The sequence below is a fragment of the Epinephelus moara genome, chromosome 23, assembly GCF_006386435.1.
Source record: "Epinephelus moara isolate mb chromosome 23, YSFRI_EMoa_1.0, whole genome shotgun sequence".
NCBI classification, from domain to species: domain Eukaryota; kingdom Metazoa; phylum Chordata; class Actinopteri; order Perciformes; family Serranidae; genus Epinephelus; species Epinephelus moara.
In genome coordinates this window covers 23,951,675-23,973,841 of record NC_065528.1, presented here as the reverse complement: position 1 = coordinate 23,973,841, position 22,167 = coordinate 23,951,675, and the positions used below count along the sequence as shown (strand labels likewise).

The window sequence follows — 22,167 nt, the reverse complement described above, 5'->3', positions numbered from 1 at the left end:
GGACCACGGCAGCAGCACAACCACACACGTCACGCTGTCCAGGCACCGCTGCGATATGAGTTAATCTGAGAGACAGTGGAGCACAAAGGCTCCGGAGAAGAAGCCGAGTTAGTGACATCCAGAATGGCCGAGTTAGCAAGATGCAGTAATAGAATACGAGAGAGAGAGAGAGAAGGAGAGAAGAAGAGAAGGTGCCGAGTAACACTGGTTAGGATTAGGGTAAGAATGTCAGGGTAAGCCAGTCGGAGGCAGAATAAGGCAGAGTATGGAAGGTCATGCCTTCGTGAATTTGTGTGCAGGATGTCTCGTGTTGTGCTAGTGACGATTCTCTTCGTCCAATCAGTAGTCCGTGGTGTTTTAACTTCACCTTGTAGTATTGGCTCAGCTCGGTTGGAACCACAACAGAGGTGGTATCGAATAAAAGTACCAGATACCAGGTACCAGCTACAACTTTTGCCAATGGAAAACCAAAACAGAATGGTTCCAAGCAAGTGCCGAGCTGTGCCTTGTGCTTTGGTGCAGCTCCCTCCACCTTACAAACAGTCACTTGATTGAGTGTTGGTGGAGCTTTCAGTCCTTTCCACATCTATTGTTAAAATCTTGCTAAATCCTTGTTATATGATTCCTACCCTTGAAAGTAACCACCCACAAAATGCTTGCTAAGTGTTAAAGCACCCACCAGTAGTGACACCCACTGTTGGTGTCACTCCAAGCACATATGTAACAGTGAAAGAAAAGCACAACACCTTGTTCAGCACACAGCGAGGCTCACGCACACTGCAAACAAGGCTTACACATACCCTCACAAAGTAGCCACGTATATTTGTTTGTGCAGGTTTTTTTATGAAGGTTATGAGACTCCGGTTATGACTGCTGTATTTGTGCATTAGTACGGTGCGTTTGGGGGCGTGTGGGAGAGGTGGATTGTGTTAGGGGCCGTGCAGAGCACTGCTCACATGAAAGGCTCTTTGTACAGCAGGTTTTTAATGAATTGCTGTACAGATTGGTTGTTTGAAGGTAACAGCACTGGCGCATATGTGTGTGGGCAAGTGTGTGTGTGTGTGTGTGTGTGTTCAAGGTCGGGTTTGTTCAGTGAACAGCTATCAGATATAGAAAACAGCTCAGGGGAGTTAGTGGAACATTAGCTGTGTTTCCATTCAAGTCCTTTTATGTGATTAATGAGGTATTGAATTAGAAACATGGAGTGGGAATACAACATTTTGATAAAACTCAATGGCTTACCGGCAGTGGCCATTTAACGCTTATTTTAAAGTGGTAATGTGTATTATTAGTAAAAAGTGATGTGTATATATAATATATAACCTTTATTTATTCTCGAGAGACATTGAGGTTACCCTCATTTTCAATGCCGTCGAGTTGACAAGCCATTAAAATATTGACAGTGATTACACACAACAATATACATTTAACAAGAAAGACAGTCATCTGAAACAGTTACAATTAGAAACACAGTTATCTATGATTAAGGTCCTAAACTCTGTGAGTGAAGGGAGTGTGTCTAATTTCAGGATGTGTTGTAGTGCGTTCCAAGAGCTAGGGGCATCATAACAAAAGGCAGTCTTACCAATACTTGTACAGACTCGAGGAACTTTGAGTAGCAGCAATTCAGCTGACCGGGTCATGTAAGTGCCTGAGTTCCACTCCAACAAATTTGCAATATACGGTGGTAATTTGCCTAGAAAGGCCTTAAAAATATATAAAAGCCAGTGCCTCTTGCGCCTTTCCTCAAGAGAGGGCCAACCAACTTTTTCATACAGAACACAGTGGTGAGTATCATATTTATCACCAGTAATAAATCTAAGGGCTGAATGATAGACCGATTCCAGACTCTTCAAAGTTGAGGCAGCAGCATGCCTATAGATAATATCACCATAATCCATAACAGACATAAACACTGCTTCAATTATTACTCTTCTTTAGAGCACTGGGAAACAAGATTTGTTTCTGTACAGAAAGCCAATTTTTTTCGCAACTTTAAAATAAGTTCATTAATATGATATTTGAATGAGAAATCCTCATGTAGCCAGATGCCAAGATATTTGTACTCTGTGACTCTCTCAATTTCTGAGCCAGTTTTGGTGTATAAATGCACACTATTGAAATCAATGTCTTTGGCTCGGGTAAACAACACGTATTTTGTCTTATTTGCATTAAGAAGTAGTCTATGTTTGATTAGAGATTCTTGAAAAGAATTAAAAGCAGTTTGCAAGTTATTGATGGCTGTCTGAACAGAATCCGCAGTACATTATAAAATTGTGTCATCTGCATAAAAATGGGCATGACAACCAATTAAAGAAGGAATAGTATCATTAATATAGACAGTAAAAAGCAATGGACCCAAAACAGACCCTTGAGGTACACCTCCACTAACTGACAAAAAATCAGATTTTGTATGGCCAAGCTTAACACATTGACGCCATGTAATAAATGAGTTTAGAAAATGTTAATTCAATAAGATCTCTGGGTGGTGGGCTAGATGTTGGTGATTAAAGTGACTGAAACTATAAGGTCTTAAAAAGACAGCAACTTATAATTCTAATTCTATTCATTGTCAATAAATCTCTCTATTATTTTCTCAATCAATCGATTAGTTATTTGGTCTAATAATGTCTGAAAATGGTAAAAATGTTGGTGTTTCCTAAAGCCTGTCCGACATCCTGCAATGCCTTGTCATGTTCATAACTCAACGATATTGAATTCACTGTCATAGAGGAGTAAAGAAACCAGAAAGTATTCACATTTAAGAAGCAGGAATTAGAGAATTTGACTCTTTTTCTTAAAAAATTACTCAGACTGATTAATCGGTTATCAAATTAGCTGGCAATTGATTTAGTAATTAGGAATAAATCGATACAGCATAGTATTGTGATATTTTGTGTGGCAATCTTGTTTCAAAACACGGACACCAAGTATCGTTTTTTTTTAGAATATAAATTATTAATCTTGAAAATAATGTTATATTATGTGTTTATATTTTTGCACTGTGTTTAAACGTTATGCACCATGATCAGACAGAAAATGTATGTTATTAGTTAAAACAGATGTGGACAAGGTTTTCCTTTAGGGACATAATTTGCAGTCAAAAGAGGGTAAGAAATTGCAATATATCACAATGTACGTTATGGCAATACTCAGCATATCTCAAAACATTTAAAATCACAATAATATTGTATTGTGACTCAAGTATTGTGGTAACATCGTATCCTGGGCTCTCTGGTGATTCCCATGCCTGCAACCAATCGATCAATCGATGAATTATACCTCTAATGGCATTAGCACTGTCAGCTAAACAAGTGGGAGCTGCTAGCAGATGAGGCTAGAACCACAGTAAATCTTTGACCACAGTTGGTAACATAGGCAGAAAAATATGTATTTAAAAGAATAATTCACTGTCTTGCTTGTAAGTTAGATCAGTGGTTCCCAACTGGTCCAGCCAGGGGGTCCAGATTTCTCCTTAGTCATTACTTCATGGTCCACTGTTTAATATATTCAGTGTCACACTTATGTTTGGCCATGTCATTGAGCTAGTTTGAGCTCTGTTAACTGTCCATTATTTAACTCACTCTACAGCAAAAAACAGCACCAGATTTTTTCCGAACTTCCAAATAACGTGTGTTTTTTACTAACATGACACATTCGCAAGCCACTTGCAGTTCATTCAGAATTAACCTGTGACCCACTTTGGGACCACGACTCCCCAGTTGGGAACCACTGAGTTAGATGATACCACGCTCATGTCTGTGTATGAAGCTAACACAGCAGATGATCAGCTTATTTTACCATAAAGACTGAAAACAAGTGGACGTATTTCAAAACTACACCCACCAAACAGTGAGCTTTAGAGGTGTCAGTGGGTAAATGTCTAACCTTGGGAAAGAGCCGGGCTAACTTTCCCCCCTTTTTCAGTCTTTATGCTAAGCTAAGCTAATTGCACCTCATTAATATCCTTGCAAGAAAGAAAGGATGTGCATGTTTTAAAATGAGGAGCAATTCCTTAAAACAAGTAACAAATTCTGTCATTAATGAGATAATTCTCCGTAACTTAGTGGCATTTACTTTTTGTGAAGAATGTACTATAAATGAGTGCTAATAATTTGAAACAAGCAGATATTTGTTGTTTGTTTGAGCTAAAGTTGTGCTGTATACTTGTGCACCTTGGATCTCAATCGTTTAGCACTTTCTGCTGTTTGTATTTCTTAATTACCCTGATCAGCAAGCAGACAAAGTGTTTTTCTTAGTTTTTATGTATGGCACAGAAGTTTATTGATTAACACTTTCCATATTTATAGTGGATATTGAAACAGCTATTTATTTCCCTCCTTGTTGTCTCTATTCCGCCTCCATCACATTTTGGCTTCCTGCAGCCTGTTGTCTCCCTTCACCCTCTGGCGGTTTGCTCTTTTTAACAACCCATCCTGCTGGTTCTATAGGTCAGTGCTGAACGGGGTCAGCAGCGCAGCATGATCGATATAAACACACAAACACACACACACTCGCAGTGTGTAGACATCAGCTGATCCAACAGAAACAAGCTTGTGCTGTGTCTCTTTGTCTGTGGGTACCTGCCCTCTGACCTGTGTGTGTGTTACATGTCGTATGTGTATGCACACGTAGGTCTATAACAATGATTATGTTATCGACTTATCGTACGATATGTGGACATGACCTCAATCATTTTTCTAACCTTGATATTGCCTGTTGTGTGCTAACATGGTGCCAGAATAACCAGCAGGCTTTCCTGACTGTTATAAAGCGATTCTTCCTTTTTTACCCTCCCCGCTGCCACTATTTGCGTGACATAACACACAGATAATAAAACAACACCTAGAGGCGACATTGTGTAGCTTACGTGTAGCCTGCAATTGCACTTTTGGAGTGGAAGAGACTCAGTCCTACTAATCATTGCCTTGCCAACCCCTTGCAATGGACCAGAAAGTATGTCCGTTTGTAGTTGTACCCTCCAACCACTTCATAATCCACTCTGTAAAATCACCAGCAAACCGCCTGGCCACAGACCGTCCATCCCCAGGAGCCGACTGCAGCTCACCTGCTGGATAACGGAAGTAGCTGTGGTATTCCTGGAGCTTTGCTAAGATTGTCTATTAGTCGCAAGAGGCATATTAGTTTTGATTTTGTCGGCCAAATTTTATACTAAGTCTCAAACTGAATAATTTTTGGCTGCACCTATCCCAAAATTACAATAATATGCTTTATCGCAATTATTTCTGGGACAATACATCGTCCAACAAAAGTAGTTATCATGACAGGCCATGTACATGCACTGTATTGTGCCGCGTTCATGTGGAATCACAAAGTTGGTAGACGGCAAATGGCATACCAGATCATTTTAGTGGACGAGAGAAGGACAGTAAAAATTAGATGAAGCTGGCAGAGAATACAGGCAAAGGTAACGGTAGCCTTGCTGTTAAAATTCAAAATATTTTAACCTTTTGCCATGATTTGTAGCTGCTTCACATAAGGGCAACAAACGGGCAATTTATGGACATTACTAGAAAAATGACATTAAATAATAAGCATGTAATAATTTAATATATTTTATTCCTTTCCTTGTAAACTATACAACATCACTGTAGGAATATATCATTGTGCACGTCCAGTCTGCCGTCAGCCTGATTCCATTGAACGCAGCATGAAGGTGCTTGTATTTATGTCCTTTTTTCAGATGTATTTCTCTTGTTTAGTCTGTGTACATGGGGCGTTGTTGCTTTTGATAGAGTAGAAATTCAGCTTTCAGTGCATTTCATTGAAGGGCACCTGGCTGTGTTTTTTTTTTTTGTCGTGATTTAGTTCAGCACTGAATGCAGCAAAGTAAAATGTTCTGCTTCCTTAGCTACAACAGCCCTCTCCTTCTATTGATTGGTGTACACTTCGTTTTGTGTGTGTGCATGTGTGTGTGTGCAGACAGTCCTTAATACCACTTTTAATTCACGTTCAGCTGTGTGTTCAGCTCACGGGGCCACTGCATAACACCACTGACCTTGGCCATTGTGTTGATGTCTGTCAAACTCAAAGAATGTTCTGCTGCCTCCACCATGTTTAACTGTTTGCCAGCAGCTTCAGCTCCAGTCTCTCTAATAGGAAACCTGACCTTAAGACACAGAATCAGTCAATGAATGGGATAATAGAAGTCAAAGTGCAGGCCACAAGGTAAAAGGACTGTACAATATGATTAATAATTGAAGGAATTATTGATATTTAAGCCTTCATTTTTCAGGATACCATTGCTTCAGTGTTATGGAAAGATGAGATTGTGATTAGATTAAAGACATGAATACACTGCAGCTGCCTAAAATAGACATAACCATAATAATTAAGCAGAAAAATGCAATGAACCTATTTGAAAAAAATCTATATTTGGGGTGTAATACTCAGAAGCTGCTTTATTGTGTTGTCTTTATTTTCAAATGCAAAGCAATACAGTTGCTTCTACAAGTTACTTGATTCTGCTTTTCAGCCCAGAGCTGCTCAGACTGGAATTCAACTAATTAGTACTTCTCTCTGACGCGCTTGGAGGAGTTCATGTGAAAAAGAGAGGTCATATAATTATAGCCCTGGGAAAACCCTGGGCTCTATTTGTGTAATAGTGTGTGTATGTGTGTAGGTCTGTTCCTATGTGTGAGTATATACGCGTAGCTGGCTATCCTCATGAGATTCTGTGTTGTGTGGTTTTATTTGCAGGCTCAGCCTTTTGCGAGTACGACAGTCGACCTCACTCACTTTCTTTATTTGCCAATATGATGAAAAAGGACTTAAACTCCTCTGGCTGGAGCCCCAAATTATAAATTACACTTCTCGCCTTGGGACCCAAACACATAAATGTAAAACTCTTTCTGTGTGAAGACGCAACTGAAGAAACAAAACCCGATACTTGCTAAACAGAAAAATGTAAAAACAAACAAATAAACAAGAAAAGAATTCTCTCAGGAGAAAGCAATCCACGGTTCCTTAATCTTCATGAAAGAGCTCAAAACCCCTTATTATACAAGCTGTGGCTCCTACTACTACTACTACGGGAAATGCCACAATTAATAAATCAATTAGCTCACAGCAGGTATTCATCTGTTTCTCAGTAGATAAATATAGTAATTTAACACTGCACACATATCAATAAGCAGTCAAAAGAGCTCTGCATACACTGCAGTTTCTCAGAAAGACATTACAATCCCCCTCCAGTTGGTACGTTCCATTAGGAAAGTGAATCCTAATTGGCTGGGCGTGGTTTGTCATTTCCTGGGTCTAAAACTGACAACTGACAGGTGCAGGTGTTCTGTGACTAAGAAGCAATTCAAAACATACGGAACAATGTCCCAAAAACAACACAGACAGAGTATCAAGCAGCACATTAACTAACAAGAGGCATTTAAGTGGCTGTGATGAGCAAGTGGAGTGTATGTATCTCAAACTAATTCTGATGTGTCTCTGTTTTGTCTCCAGCATGTGGAAGGGCCTGAATGTGAACTGCACGGACAGCACGGGATACACACCTTTGCATCATGCTGCACTTAATGGACACAGGTAAGACTGCACATTATTGTCTTCCACTTAATAGAAATTCAAATTTATTTATTTAAGTGCTGTACAGTTAAATAGAGTTGGAGGAGGTGTGTGTATACATTTATATGTACTTCCAAGTGCCGGGGGTGTCTATTAGCTGGAACCATCACATTATTGATATTTTTGTTTGATAAATTACTTACACAGTTAGTTATTGAAATTAATGTTGATTAATTTTCCTGTCAGCCCACTAACAGTTAAATTGACACATTTCTCTCAGTGCTCATATTTTGGTCTGCTCAAATGCCTTGTATGTAAAATAAATAGTGTAGTCAGGAGGAACACATTTTAGATTTTGATTATTTTCCTATTTTTACTGTCAGGTGAACAGTGGTGTAACAGGTTTAAATAGTTTTTCCTTAGTTATAGTTATTCCTGCAAGGCCATGTAGTGTTGTGCTTTGTTCTTTATTGGGAACAAAATTACAAAACACTTAAACTAAATCAAAATGTCAGAAATTGATTCAGCATCCTCAGTAACCCATAATACCCCTCCAATAGTGTCCAAATCTGCCAAACAGTTGCTGAAATAAAGTCTATGCGATTATGCTAATCAGTGTGAATTATGTGGCAATTTATAGTTTTCTTACAATATTGTGACGCTAATAATACTGTAAGAAACTGAAGTTTTTAGAGAAAAATATAACACGACAGCAAACGGCTGCTAATTTACACATTAAGCTTTTACGGAGCAACCTTGGCTTTCAGTTGGGAGTCGTGTTTCTGGACATATGATGAGTGTAAGTCCCGTTACTCGGCTGTCTTTTAAGCTCTGGTTTTGGTCTCCTGGGGGAAATATCGGTCTCTATAAGTGTTAAATAACCAACTGTATTCACCAGCTAACGTTAGCCGTTAACTTCGTCTGTCTGCCGTTTGGTGCTGGGAAGGTAGTGTAATGTTACAGTAACATTAATAGCTGACATCGTAGCTAACATTAGCCGTTGATTTTGTCTGTCGTTTGGTGCTGAGAAGTAGTGTAGTGGGTTGTAAGTTGTAAAAGCCTTTTTTCGCTGATAACAGCTGCCTCCTGTGGCGGAACACGACGCTGTGGTAGCGGTGAGGGTGCACCAAAACGTCACAGTTGCAGTGCGGAGAGCTAGCATAAAATTAGCTAGTGTTAGCTAACTTTAGCTAACGTTAGTCATAACGCTCCGACAAGCAGAGGAGATTCCGGTTTCACAAAGAGATTTTAGAGCGGTCGGTAATGTTGGTCCAGGCTTACTTTTGCCATTACATTAGTTTTATTCAAGTTAGACCATTTACTAAAGGTAAAAACACTTGTTTAAAGAGTAGCCAAACTACCCCCAAGCTAACTCAGAATCAAGACCGATGTTTCCATGGTAACAATCAGTGACACCTGCTGCTGTCCAGTTACACTAAATAGGGAAACGTGGCAGCTATCGTCAATTTGTAATTTTTTTGTTTTAACAATGTTGTGGAGCGAGTGATACTATAAGAAATAGTTTTTAGAGACCGCAGTAACTTATTGGATATATAACATTATGGCAATGACGACGTCGACAGTCATTACTGTTTACCCAAGTAAACTATCCTGAGCATCGAGCTAGGTTAAATACTGAGCCCTGCTAACCTACATGAGAAGCCACATAATCTCAGCTCTGCTACAGGTCTGCATTGCATTTTCAAACTACTGGTAGTGTTGCTATTGTTGCACTCTTCACTGAGTTTTCTGGTAAAATATCCTTGTAACTGTTGGATTCTTCCAAAAAATTTTCTGCTGGAGTGAAGGGAGCTGAGTGTTTTGGGTTTGACACGGTTGCTCAGCCTTAAAATGATTTCACATCATCACATCAAAACAGTCTGGCATTGTCCCAGGGTCATGACACACCTGTCCTCTCAGTAAGATGTCAACAATAGCCCAAAGTACAAAAGTTTAACAGTGTGACTGCTTTTCGCGTCTGCATCTGCAAAGAACTGCCGTGCAGCTTCCTTTCTTCACCTGAGCCTGCTGAGAAATCCGTTACACAGTGTGGATTAGCTGCAAGCCTGACCACTATCCCAGCTTGGCGGAACTGAAGGATTAGTACTGTGTTTTGGGGGCAATTATGTGGATTTCCTCCTTCAGATCGACTGGAGAGGAGTGGAGGGAGGGAGAGGAAACTGCAGCCTCACAGTGAAAATTAGGCCGCCAACAAAAAGCTCCGGAAGAATGATTTAACGTGAAGGTGGGAAAGTAAAAAGAGAACTGGCAATTAAGATATAGATAGTGCTATATTCAGATGTTTGTTATTCAGATTGGGGTTTGAATTGCCTTTTGAGAAGCCATTTTGATGCACGCAGGCTCAATCCAATCGGCAAGAAGTTGAATATTCTTTATTTGACCCCAAGATCCTCTCAGTGTGATTTTGCTGTATAGCTGCCACTTAAACCTGAGTGAATTGCATGAAAATATGCTAAATTATTAATTAACAAAGCAGTTCATTAAGCATCTCAGGGCTGCTTTCACCTCTGCTCCTGGGAGAGGTTTTGCCCTTCTCTGCTCTGTTCCTCCCCCCTGACATTTCAAATGCAAATGAAGCACTTCACCTTTTCTCTTCAGAGAGAGGTGACAACTTCAGATGGAGATTTTCGAATATGAAACAGTATTGCTGACATTACTGCTGAGCAGCAGCTAAATGGGTTTCCAGCACAAACCCAGGCACTGTGATTTGTCACTCTATTTGTATAATACTTTATTAGAGGGAAACATGGAAGTAATTGTCTTCTCTAAATTGTTGATTATTTCCAATTGAACACTGTGCAGTCACTGCCTCCTGTGCTGGTTGGTATACTGCTCATTCACTTCTAATAACAGAGTAAATCCCTCCATTACCTATAATTAAACTTAGTGCTTGAAGTCGGTACTAACTTGTTGCACGTCTTATCATATTGCTGCATGCTCCTATGGAGGCATTAAAAATACAGCAGCCTCTGTATCACCTCTGCTCTTGAGGGAGTTACAGTTAAAATTGAAAATAAGGAAATGATTGAAATGAGAAGAGGTTAAAATAGAGATGGTGTTGGTGATAAATTATGCAAAGCTTTATCACCAGAGTCTTAATTTTATTGCACATGTCAGGCAAAGATGATGACTTAAATAATGCATGGTGCAGGAGAAGATCCTGTGTTGGTTATTAAGGCTCATTCTGGCTCCAGCATGTGATGCTGATGCTGCAGATAGTTGGTGAGAAGACACAGGTGAAGCTTGAAAGTGTCCACACCCAGAATCTCTGACTAGGTTCACATACATAAAATATTATGTTTTTTGCCTTTAGCCCATAGAGGAGGATATTCCAACTAACTAAGCTGTTTACATGGCTAATTAAAATGAATATTTTTTAAGCTAATATTCCTGTTTTCACGCAGCCCTGCTTACTCCGATTAACGTGCCCTAACATGTTTATTATGTCAAAATATGGAAAAGCAGAATAATTTTCGCTTTTGCCATTTTGCTGCTTTGCATCAAAATATTTTCAAAGTTTTTTCCACTGGTGGCGAACATGTTCGACCGTACAAAAGCAGTTTGTTTGTGTACAGTGCATTCATGACATCGCACAGAGCTGACCATAAACAGGCAAGAGGCTGTGTGTTGCAAACTGCAGTTAAAAACCCCAGTTGATCTGCATATTCCAAGTGAGCTGTATGTATGTATGTGTCCAAAAAATGCTCTTAAAACCTGAATAATACCTGTATATCCCATGTCTTACTCGAAACATGCTATACTTGGAAAAAAGAAAATCCAAGCAGAGAATGCTGTTTACATGACTCGTATCGAATTCAGAATATTGTCATACTGTCACATGTGGAAACTTTGTGTGCATGTAAGAGAAGTCACTTTAAAGCCTACAGCAAGGTAAACATTTATTCTGTTAGGTGCCAGGAAAAACAAAGTCATTCTGTAGGGAATAGCACTGACTATGAGAGGAAGCACAACTAAGGTTGCAGAATATGAGCACATGGCATTTTCATCATGTGCATTAATTTTAATAGGGCTTAGATCCTTCTTGGATGAAATATTCAGCAAAATAATTAATTGTGCAGTATGTTGTAGGGTTGGATTGCACTGAATGTTCCAAAATGAAAAATGCATCACATGTGCAGCAAGGTTAAACTATGTTTAATTTGGTTTTCTCAAGGGAACTGTGACAATATTCCATATTATGGATTTCAGGTCTTAGCGGCCTTAGCGGTCTTAGCCTGCTCTGCTTCTGCTCCCTCTGCTCTTGCCATCCCTCCATCTTTCCATCTGTTGATATATTGACCTGTATATTATCTGTCTCTCTCAGGGAAGTGGTGCTAAAGCTGCTCCAGTTTGAGGCATCCACAAATGTGGCCGACAGCAAGGGCTGCTTCCCTCTGCACCTGGCTGCCTGGAGGGGAGACGTGGACATCGTCCGCATTCTCATCCACCACGGACCCTCGCACTGCCGCGTCAACCAACAGGTAAACATCATAATCCCATCAGCATCCTCTTAAAAACCTTCATGTTTAATGTGAACTAAGCAAAACTTCTTATGAATTCTATGAATTTTCAGTCTAACATAAGACCATAATCCCACAAATACTGATTCTGAATCATGGTTATTAAACTGAACATAATTTTTTTTTGTCTACTCACAGTCCAGCTCTGTGTAGGAGCTATAAACAGGACTTTAATATTAGTCTTTGAAGCATATAAACAAATTTATTTCTATGACTTTATTTGATAGTAGGGCTTTATTATTAAGCCATATTGCTTGCTTGTACATCGTGCTGCTGCCAGTGTTGGTGTTCTCCCTTTATTAGGGTCTTTTCAGGGTAGTAGTATTCTGTATCATCTACAAATGCCTCTGGCTCTGAACTCTGACATGTCTCTGGAAGAGGCAGGTGAATTCACTGGACTCAGAAGAGCATCATTAAAACTTCATGCCTGGGTTTCCGTAGCTCAGAGAAGCCATTATTAGTTAGGCGTTTCTACCTTATAGAAAAAGAAGTGATAGGTAAATGTGACCTTTGTTCCTGTTGTAGTCCCCACTTTACATGTTAAATGGTCAATTGAAGCCCTGTGTGCTGTAACTGTTCCAGAACAAGAAAGGTCTTAAATTAAAGTTGACTTCCTCCGTTGTATTTCTTGGGGCATTTAAACCAGTGCTGCCACAGGTCGTCTCGTTATGGCTCCTGTCCAACAGAGCCAATCCTTTACTGTTCCCAGTGATCTCTCTCTGACAGCTGGGTGAATGTTTCAGCTCTGGGAGCATTCAGCCTGCCACTGCTGTCATTCCTCATCAGCAAAAATGACCTTCTCCTCCTCCCTCACTCTTTTTCTGTCTATCTCTGCTCGCAGCATATTGATGATGTAACGGCTCGTTGATGCGCTGTCATTTTAAGACGAGCATGAGGCACGCAGGAAGTGTTGGCTGAAATGTTGATGGCTTGGATGTCTTTTTTAATATTCCTACTCCTGATGGCGGTGCAGTAATGGACCCCCCAGGTTATTGGAGCGTTATTTACTCTGCATAATAAGCACATTTTCCTTTGTCACCATTAGCCAAATCGTTTCCCCCTGAGAGTTGTTAGAGCCTAATTGTTTGCCGTGATAAATGGCGTCCCTTGCCCCTGAAATGAAGAGGTTTGTCAGCAATTGAACACGGGTAATTTTCTTTCTTTCTTTTTTTTTTTTTTTTTTACCCCCGTCAATGATTTGTAGAGCTGAGTGGGCTGCTGAGCGGACTGCTGAGAGGGCAGCGTGGACTCACACAGGGTGGAAGATGCTGATTGAGACGATCCTGTCATAGATGCTGACTTCAGTGCACAGTCACATGTTTTAATGTGTGTGCGCTCTTGTATGTTGTTTATGGAGCAGACTCAACAGACTTTTTCAGTGTGTGATACACTGTGCAAAACATTCCAGTTATTTTGGTGAAGTATTGTCAGTCTCTTGGTAGTCTTGACTCACCTGATGTAGACTGTGGGTATAAGCTGCTAGTTAGGCCTGCATTCTCTCCACCTACCGCTATCTGTATTTTACCATTTCAACCAGCACAATTCCCCTCTAGACTTTATTTTGCAAGGGTATGGTTAGTGCATCCTGCTGCCCAAGACGATTGTGATTGGTTTAAAGAAATACAGACAAACCAGTACATTGTTTGCCCCCTAGATAGTTGTGGCTATGCAAGACTAGTCTCTTAGTGTGTTTGTGTTTTCTCATTCAATTTTATGTAATGATTTTCTACAGTAGCTTTTAGCAAACCCCAATGCTGTTAATGTGTAGGAGAGACTTGCCAGCTATAATGCACAACTTTACAGTCAAAGGAAGTTAAAGATTGACTAATGCTGTTGTGTCAGTATTTGTTGTGGTGTGCACATAAAAGCTCAGCAAAGAGGATGCGTGTCAACTTCTGCCAACATATGCAGAGACAAAAGCTGTGACTGCATCACAGACTATTGAGTAACAGAGGTCCCATGAAAATTACATAGGTATCTATGCATATTTACGTTATATTGTGTACAGTATGCATTCATTAATTAAGCTTGTCCTGGCAGTAAATAAGTTTTAAGGGTAAAAAGAATGACGGTGTAATATTATTATGACATGTAGCTATTCAGATCTCACAGAATCCCTCTGGTTAGAATTAAAAGTTAGCTTGTATTCATGTGCATCTGTGAAATGAAAGGGGAAAGGAAGCTCACTCGTAAAATCGTCTAATTACACTGATGAGCTTTTCTTGTATCTGTCTCTGTGTCATACATCTCACTTTCAGCCTTGTTTATCAACAAGCAGGAAATGGCTGGTTTTATCAACCCTGTTATCATCAGTTTCATCTTTTCTTCTGTATAATAAACACCGGTTGAAAATGCTAAGCTACAGAGCTCACATTAGAAAGCCTCGGCTGTCTGTCACACTGTTGCACACAGACACAGCAACACTCAAAGACTCCAGTGGTTTTACATTCTTAAGTGTGCAGTGTCTATTTTTGCCCAATGCTAGCCCCATACTGGAGGATAATTGAGCAGATTTTGGGTCTGATTTGCCTCTCCTGACAATTGCGAGGGTGTGACTGGTTTGACGCTGGTCTGAACAGATTATCTGCTCAGCTGATCCTGTAGCGTGAGGGGTTGACAAACCTAAATAATCTAAATGTTACTACCTGGATCAAAGACTTCCTGATTTTGAATCCTAGATATTGAACATATTTGACATCAAACATAGTTGATATTGAACAGTGATCAGCCAATTACAGCAAGCTGACCAGAAGGTGTCACCAACTAGATGTTGCGTACTTGTGCAAAATATAAACATGGCTGCCAAAAACACAAATAGGACATTTGTCTCCTGAGCCAGATTGACAGTAGTCTGAGTTCTAGGATGTAGACTGTGTGCATAAGAATGCCATTGGCCGGCCAGTTCAGCTGGCATCCTCTTCCCATCTTGCTATCTGCATGCTAATGTTTTGTGAGGGCACTGTAGCTGCAGCCTGGGCTTAACGCCATCCAAGATGACTGTGATTGGTTTACAGAAATACAAACAACCCAGAGCGATTTTTCCCTTATACCAGAATGAAAATTAGTGCTGCCAGACCTTACTCTAGCGCTGACGCAGTCTGACTATGTGAGACCAGGTTGACAGTGGAAAAGGAGGACAAGCTTATGGCTTTATGGCAGCAGTAGATTTTTGTGTTCTGGTGCAAAATATAGCACACACAGGTGCACCTAGCTGACGATGGCAGTCTGCCTCCATGTTTGTTTTTTTTGCTAAAATCAAGTTTTCAAGTTTCTGTGAGATCCTCAATCCCTGGAATCGCCCCTATGAAATTGTTTAGTATAAACGCCACGTGTGTGGTCTCCTGTCGTTGTGTGTGATGGTGTATTTATCTGCACAGATACTGCCCTCTCTGTATTTGGGCTTTATAAAAAGGTAGTGTTGTTGTGGACACAGTTAAAAAAAAATGCAATTATGGTGCTAGTGAAAAGCCAAGCAGACAAAGCTGTGGCTACCTTTCACTGTCACTGGCGATACTGTTTACAAACAACAGCTGACAATTCCTGCATAGTTAACCTTTAAACATGGGTTTTTCTCCCTCTTTTTTTTTTAAATCAGGTAAGATTTGAAAATCCTCCCCTGTGCCTGAGTTTTGCAAAATATTGGTTGAGCATCAATTTTAAATTACAGTACCTGTTTAGTTTATTACCCTGTGTGATATAGTTCTGCATTGTCAGTTTGAGGGTACAGTTGTTTTCAGGTTACAGGCATAAATCTGAGCGCAAGATTTATAGTGCATTCGTGTGTTTACGGCGCCTAAGCTCCATATTTTCCCACTGTCTGTCCTCTCTGCGGTAGAGAGCAGGGCCTGCATACATTAGTCAGCTTGATATACTAAGTCGCACACACGCTCACACCCATCATCGAGACTTACAGCAGCAAGCCATTGGCTGCACATTACCCCATTCTTAACGATATTACTCTGCCCACGCACACCATTACTTGTGTCAGAGGTTGAGTGTGTGTGTCTGTGTGTGCAGCTTAGTTTTATCGGGTGACTCCAGAGGGCCACACTGTTTGTCTTAAAATCGGCTCTTACATGAGCGAGAAAAACACAACATTTGTGCTTACCTTTGTGCACGAGGTGACAAATAGCGACGCAAGAGTGTGGACAAGGATGCAGGAGGGAGCTGTAATGAGTGTTAAAGGTCTTAAGAGAAACTGATGGAAAGAGAAGTAGGGGAAGTGTGTAGGTGGGCCAGTTCTACGCTGCAGCCAATAGAGGATTATTCGAGGTTAGTGGATGTTATTAGTTGGCGGTAAACCAGTTCCAGCCCACTGTTTAATGCCTAATTGGTCCCAGTAGTTCCCATTCACAGCTGTTTTTGTTTATTGTGAGAGCGCGCGCGTGTATATGAGAGAGGTGGAGGCAGTCTGACTGGAGGAGATGATTATAACATACTGTGTGTGCATGTTTATGTGTGTGTTTGTCAGTGTGAGAGACAGTGAGACAGTGATGGATGTTGAAAGATTGCTTGTTTACTTGAGGCTTGCACTCTGCTTTCAGGGCCAAAAGCTTGTTTTGAGGACTGAGGCGGTGTTTGTTGTGATCTCTCTTTCTCCCACTGAGATTGACTCATGAACTGAAGCTTCACTTTAGGTCTGTACCTAAGGATAACACTTTAAAATGGAGCTTGTTTACTAACCTGTGCATAGAAACCTTCTTACTACGTGCATAAAATAAATGCGCACGCAACTTCACTATTGGATTCATGACACGTACGCACTGGTTGATTTTGTACCTACCACCATGTTTATGTTAGTGAACCAGAATCATTCTAGATTGACAGGCTTGTACACATTAGCTGCAATCAGCATACTGACACGCCCCCATTTCTCTAGATAAGGAAATTCCTTTGCAGAGAGGTATATCATGGAGAAAACGGTGAAAGTTGTTTGTGCACACATATTTAGGCCCTGACACACCAGTGGCAACTGTAACATGTCGATCACTGATGCGCTCTCTCCTGATGTCTTCCAGCGAGGTTAGACACGGCATCTTCACACATGCTTGGCGGCAAATCATCTTTTATTTTCCCTCCATGCCTATTTATAGAGTACCTATTAAGCTGTTGGCTACAAATGAACATATGAGCAATTTCTATAAGATTGAAACTGGGATTCTCCATTTTTGTGGTTGAATTTTTTATTTAATAATTGATGAGCATGAAAGAGTGTCAGTTTTATAGTCATTAAATACATTTCACCCATGCATTAGTAAATTAACAGTTTTAGATATTGTCGATGAAAGCCTTTTTTTTAAATGAATGCAGTTTTAACATGTTAGCATTTAGTTAAAAAGGTGTGTGTTAATATTTTCTAACACAGCTGGGCATTTATCATTGGTGCGTACATAACGTTTAGACACTTCTTAATTTGTTCGCAGACTATGAAAAAATTCAGGTAAGAAAATTTTGATGACACTCTGATTTCTATTAAAACATTTGCATGGTTTGAAGAATGACCCGATGCCCCTTGAGAGACCCATTTTTGTGTTTTGTAGGGGGGGCAGGGGAGATAGCAGGTCAGCAGTATATGCCTCATAGATATATCATCTGAAAGCTGGGAACCTGAAGATTAATTTAAGTTTCAGCTATAGTCATAAATATATAATAAGCACTGTGTTTGGCTTAGGCACCTATTCAAACTTTAAAAGTTTAGAGTGCATAGTGGCTTAGAACATTATGATGGAAGTATATGATGGCCACTCCCATGCTCAATTATTTCTTCGAAGTTGTTGCAGCAGTTTTTAGAGTAGATACCATTTGTTACACAGATTTGGTGCTAAATTTCCACATTTTTGACAACTCAAGAATTGATAAAAATGGTCAAAAGTCCCTCTAAAATACCAAAGTAAGACACCAAGACCTTTAGGAACACCACAGAAAAATCCATGCTGTGATTTGGTGTCAAAGATTTCAGCAAGAATTGCATTTTTTAGTGATCGGATTGTGAGGACTTCTGTTCTGGAAACTGCTGAGAAACCCCATTATTGTCAGTGTGCCTATGAAAGCCATTCATCCTCTGAATTCCTGAGGTCTTGTTTGTGGCTGTAAAATGTCATAAGGTACTGATTATCCTAGAGGTCACATCAGGTCATCAATATCTTTAAAACCCAGCCTCTGAAAGACAGTAGTGTCGGCCAAAGACACTGATGTGTTAGCAGAGTGGAAGGGGTTAAAAGATGTGAGAGTCCCAAAGCGCTTGTCACCAGTATTGAACTGAAAATAAGGTGAGAAATGGGAGCTGCGGAGCCTTCCCCCAGTGTGTTAAAACCTTTTCATTCCATATCCCTAAAACAGTAAACTGAGGGTCTGTCTGGATTCAAAAAAGTAAAGAGAAGTCATCTGCCAAGGTGCAACTAGGGTAACCTTTTTAAAAGGCATTATTAATACCCCGGACCAAGCTAAGGGGTACTTAATGAGAGTAGAGAGTAATGATGTTTCTAAACACCTTTTGAACCCTTCGATTTTCTACAGTTTTTTCATTTGGCCTTCATGGGACAACATCAGCATTTCAAAACCTGACGAGCAAGTGTGTGAGTAGCACAGCATCATTTGAACTGGTGGTCAGCAGCTCCACCTGTCTCATCTAATAAGTGTCCTTTGTGCACCACTCAGCACACGAGGACCATGTTGAGAGACTCTTTTTGGTGGTGCATTCAACGATGCTCCAATATTTAGGAATTGGAATTGAGATTTTAACTGGGTGTGTGGAATGGAGAGCAGCGATTGGTCACCAGATCTGAGGGGTCGGGAGGTGGAATAGAGGATGAGCTGTTCAGAGATGTAACCAGGAGCGAGTCCATGCAGTGCTTTATAGAACGAATAAAAGACTATCAACTAAGAGAGGCCAGTACAGGGGAGATATGGTCTCTCTTACTGGTACCAGTGAGGAGTCTTGCTGCTGCATTTTGAACAAGCTGCAGTAGAGACAGGGCTGACTGACTGGTTCCTACATAGAGGGAATTACAATAGTCGATGCGAGAGGAAGTAAAAGCGTAGGCTCTAAATATATAAATCTTTAACGGGCAGGAATCGATTTAATTTTGCAAGCGATCTAAGATGGTAAAAGCTAGTGCTGACGACTGAGATGATTTGTCAAATTTTAAACCAGAATCAAAGACAACACGAACATTTTTTTTTTTCATTTGACTGTCCATTTAATAACAGAGCCCCACAGGAGAGGGGTGCAAAGGAAGAGGACACATTGTTGATTGAAACAGAGGCTGATTGGTTTTGCAGGTTGGAAGCAAACCACTGTAAGGGCAGAAAACAAACTGTAGATGCCATGAAAGGAATCATGTTAAAGTGGTTTTCACCTGCTTTAAAACAGGAGCTTGTTTGATAGGTGACTGAATTCTCTTAAGCAGCCTCATGTTCCTTATTTCTGCAGCTGCACAGTACGTAACGCTACAAAATAAAGACGACAAAATGTTTAAACTGATGAATTACCAACCCAAGCAGATTTCAGTTTGAGGCGAACAAAATAGGATTATTTTTTCTTTCTCTATTATACCAGTCTGCATGCAGTGCTGGTTAGCCACACGTGGCTAACTCTAGCTTGCCTCTTGAATAACAGTGACAGGACACTCGCTGGCTCTTCTGACATCCTCTCGCATAGCGCTGCCTGCTTGTGCCTCTGTCTCCAGTCACATGTTGCTGGAGAGAAAGCTGTAACAGCCACAGGTTGACGACCAGTTGACTTTCCTACCTTTTTTATCTGCACATCCTTGGGTTGATGTTTGTATTCTCTGTAGGTGTGTGCTTTTCATAGCTGTGGTGCTTTCCTTTTTTTGGATACTATCGAATGTATAAAATGGAAATTGTAACATTGAGGCATGTGGTGTTGAAAAATTATTGAGGTAATGATGACACATTTTACCCAAGGCGCTTGCCCATAGCAAAGCTGGATTGTAAAGATTATTTTGCTTGTGCCTGACCGTGGCAGTGTGAGGGACAGTTGAGGGACGTAAAGCAGATGTGGTGTGTGTGTGTGTGTGTGTGTGTGTGGGAACCAGTGCGCAACCTCGGGGCTTCCTCAGCACGGGGCCTCTAGACTAGTCAGTTTAAGGGTTATTCTGTGATGATTGTGTGTGTGGATGACTGACTAGGTCAAGTATGTCCCCTGTGCTGCAGATATACCCCAAGAATGTTTTCTTTTCCATGAACAGAGGGATGGAGGGTTATACTATTCCTTTCACTCCCCTCTTATCCTCCTCTCTCTTCTGACCCCCCTTTGTTCTCCCAAAGGAGGAGACAGGAGATCAGCAGCATAAAATTAAGAGAGATAATAAAAGAGATTAGAGGGATGTTGCACCATCTGTGCTTCAAATGTCACGTGCGCATGTGTGGACACATGCATGCATGAAATGCTTCCTGCAGGCCTTTCTCCAGGTGCAGCAAGGCCGTCTGGGAGCCCAGAGGTTGTGTGAACTAAGACAAAGGTAAAAGATCACGAGGTCGCTGGCCTGCTGTGTGCTTCCACGAATGTGTCTCTGTGTTTGTGCCTGTGTGTGTAGTCATCTTACAGTCTTGGTAATTCCATGCCCAATGGTGCACACATGTTGCTACCACACTTGAAAATGAAACCATATGTTTCTTGATGGTCAACATGTGAGCACGGCCTCTGTGAGAACACATTCTACTACGGGAAACCGCCCTGGGAAAGCGCTTGCTCAAACATTGCGTACCACCATGCCCGCTGCTGCCAAAACACACAGTCACACTGAGCCATAGGATGTTTTCTTATGAGTAATCTGTTTAAAGAAATGTTATGTCATATGTTTTCCGCAGCCTGACGCTCCGTCGGCATTGGGCTTCCTAATTAAAGTTCAGTAAAAGAAAACTGATTCATCTTGCTGTGAATCAAAACAAACTACAGCCCTGAGTGATTCTCGCAAGCTGAGAGCAGATTGTGCGTGAGCGTGTTAATCAAGGTGTTGTGTAAAGACACGGGAAAACATTTGCAGCGTTTCCCTCTTTGGTACTTTGACATGAAATGTAAATATGGTTCCTCTTTAAGTCACTAACCCTGCAGGGAGATCAGAGTTCAACTACAAAGCTGCAACCCTGGAGCTGTTGGGAATTTTGTGTCTTGCTCAAGGGCTCTGCAGCAATGAGACCCAATATGAACCCAGGTCATTCAGACTCTCTCTCTGTAATCATTAGGCAAAACCTGCTGCTTCTCTGAACACTCCTCAGTCTGATGTGCGACAACAAGCAGTTTGATAGGAGCTTATTTCTTTGAATTTCCTTACTTGAATTCTTTGGGTCTTTTTTATCCATAAATTTCACATTCAGATTTTATGTGTTGGTTTTCACAACACTGGTGAAGGATAAATATGCTTTTATGATGTTTTTCAAATATGATGAATAAAGATCAAATTAGTTGTGTTGTGTTTGGTGGATTTAGTCCAAGACTGTCGCTCCAAAATGGTGAATTTGTGAAGATGCAGTAGATCAAATATCATGTTTTATGTCTGAAATTAAGTTCGATCTTTGAATACATCTTTGACTTCTGCATACAAATGCAAATCCATTGAGTCCCTTGTATGCAATTGTAACTATGCCTGGAGGTTATCGTTTTAATACTCTAATCAATAAAACATGTTGTCAAAGCTTAAAATGTATCATTAGTAGAGCTGAAATGATTAATCGATTAGTTGTCCACCTGTTTAAGTAATTTATCAAACATGCTTTTTTCAGGCTAGTCACGAGAAGAAAATGTTGGCATTGTAAGTTTCTGCAAACCACAGATATGTCACATTTGTGCGTTTCATACGTAGCATATCGACATTTTTAAAGTGACATAGTTGTGATTACATATGAGCTGACTTTGTCATCTGGAGATAGAGGGGATGGTGTGTCACCTAGGTAAGACACCTGCTGAGCTGCAGACCACTGTCAGAGACCAACAAACAACAAATCCGGCTGTGTTTTAGCAAGTCATTGCTGTGTTAACAGCTACTTTTTTGGGTGTTTTCTAGTGACCCTTGGCTGGTTTTCAATCAGGGATAGTGCCACAAAAAGTGGTTTTTTTTTTTTACTGAGA

The 22,167-nt window shown here is 40.5% G+C and overlaps 1 protein-coding gene across 4 annotated transcripts in view; it reads left to right on the top strand.

Annotated features, from left to right (window-relative positions):
* anks1b (ankyrin repeat and sterile alpha motif domain containing 1B) overlaps nucleotides 1-22,167 on the top strand; it is a 355,428-nt gene that overhangs the window by 86,270 nt on the left and 246,991 nt on the right. For all 4 annotated transcript variants that reach the window (XM_050036188.1, XM_050036186.1, XM_050036185.1 and 1 more), the window contains exons 2-3: nucleotides 7,477-7,557; nucleotides 11,882-12,038. In XM_050036188.1, the coding sequence (XP_049892145.1) occupies nucleotides 7,477-7,557; nucleotides 11,882-12,038 (238 nt within the window). The remainder of the gene's footprint in view (nucleotides 1-7,476; nucleotides 7,558-11,881; nucleotides 12,039-22,167) is intronic.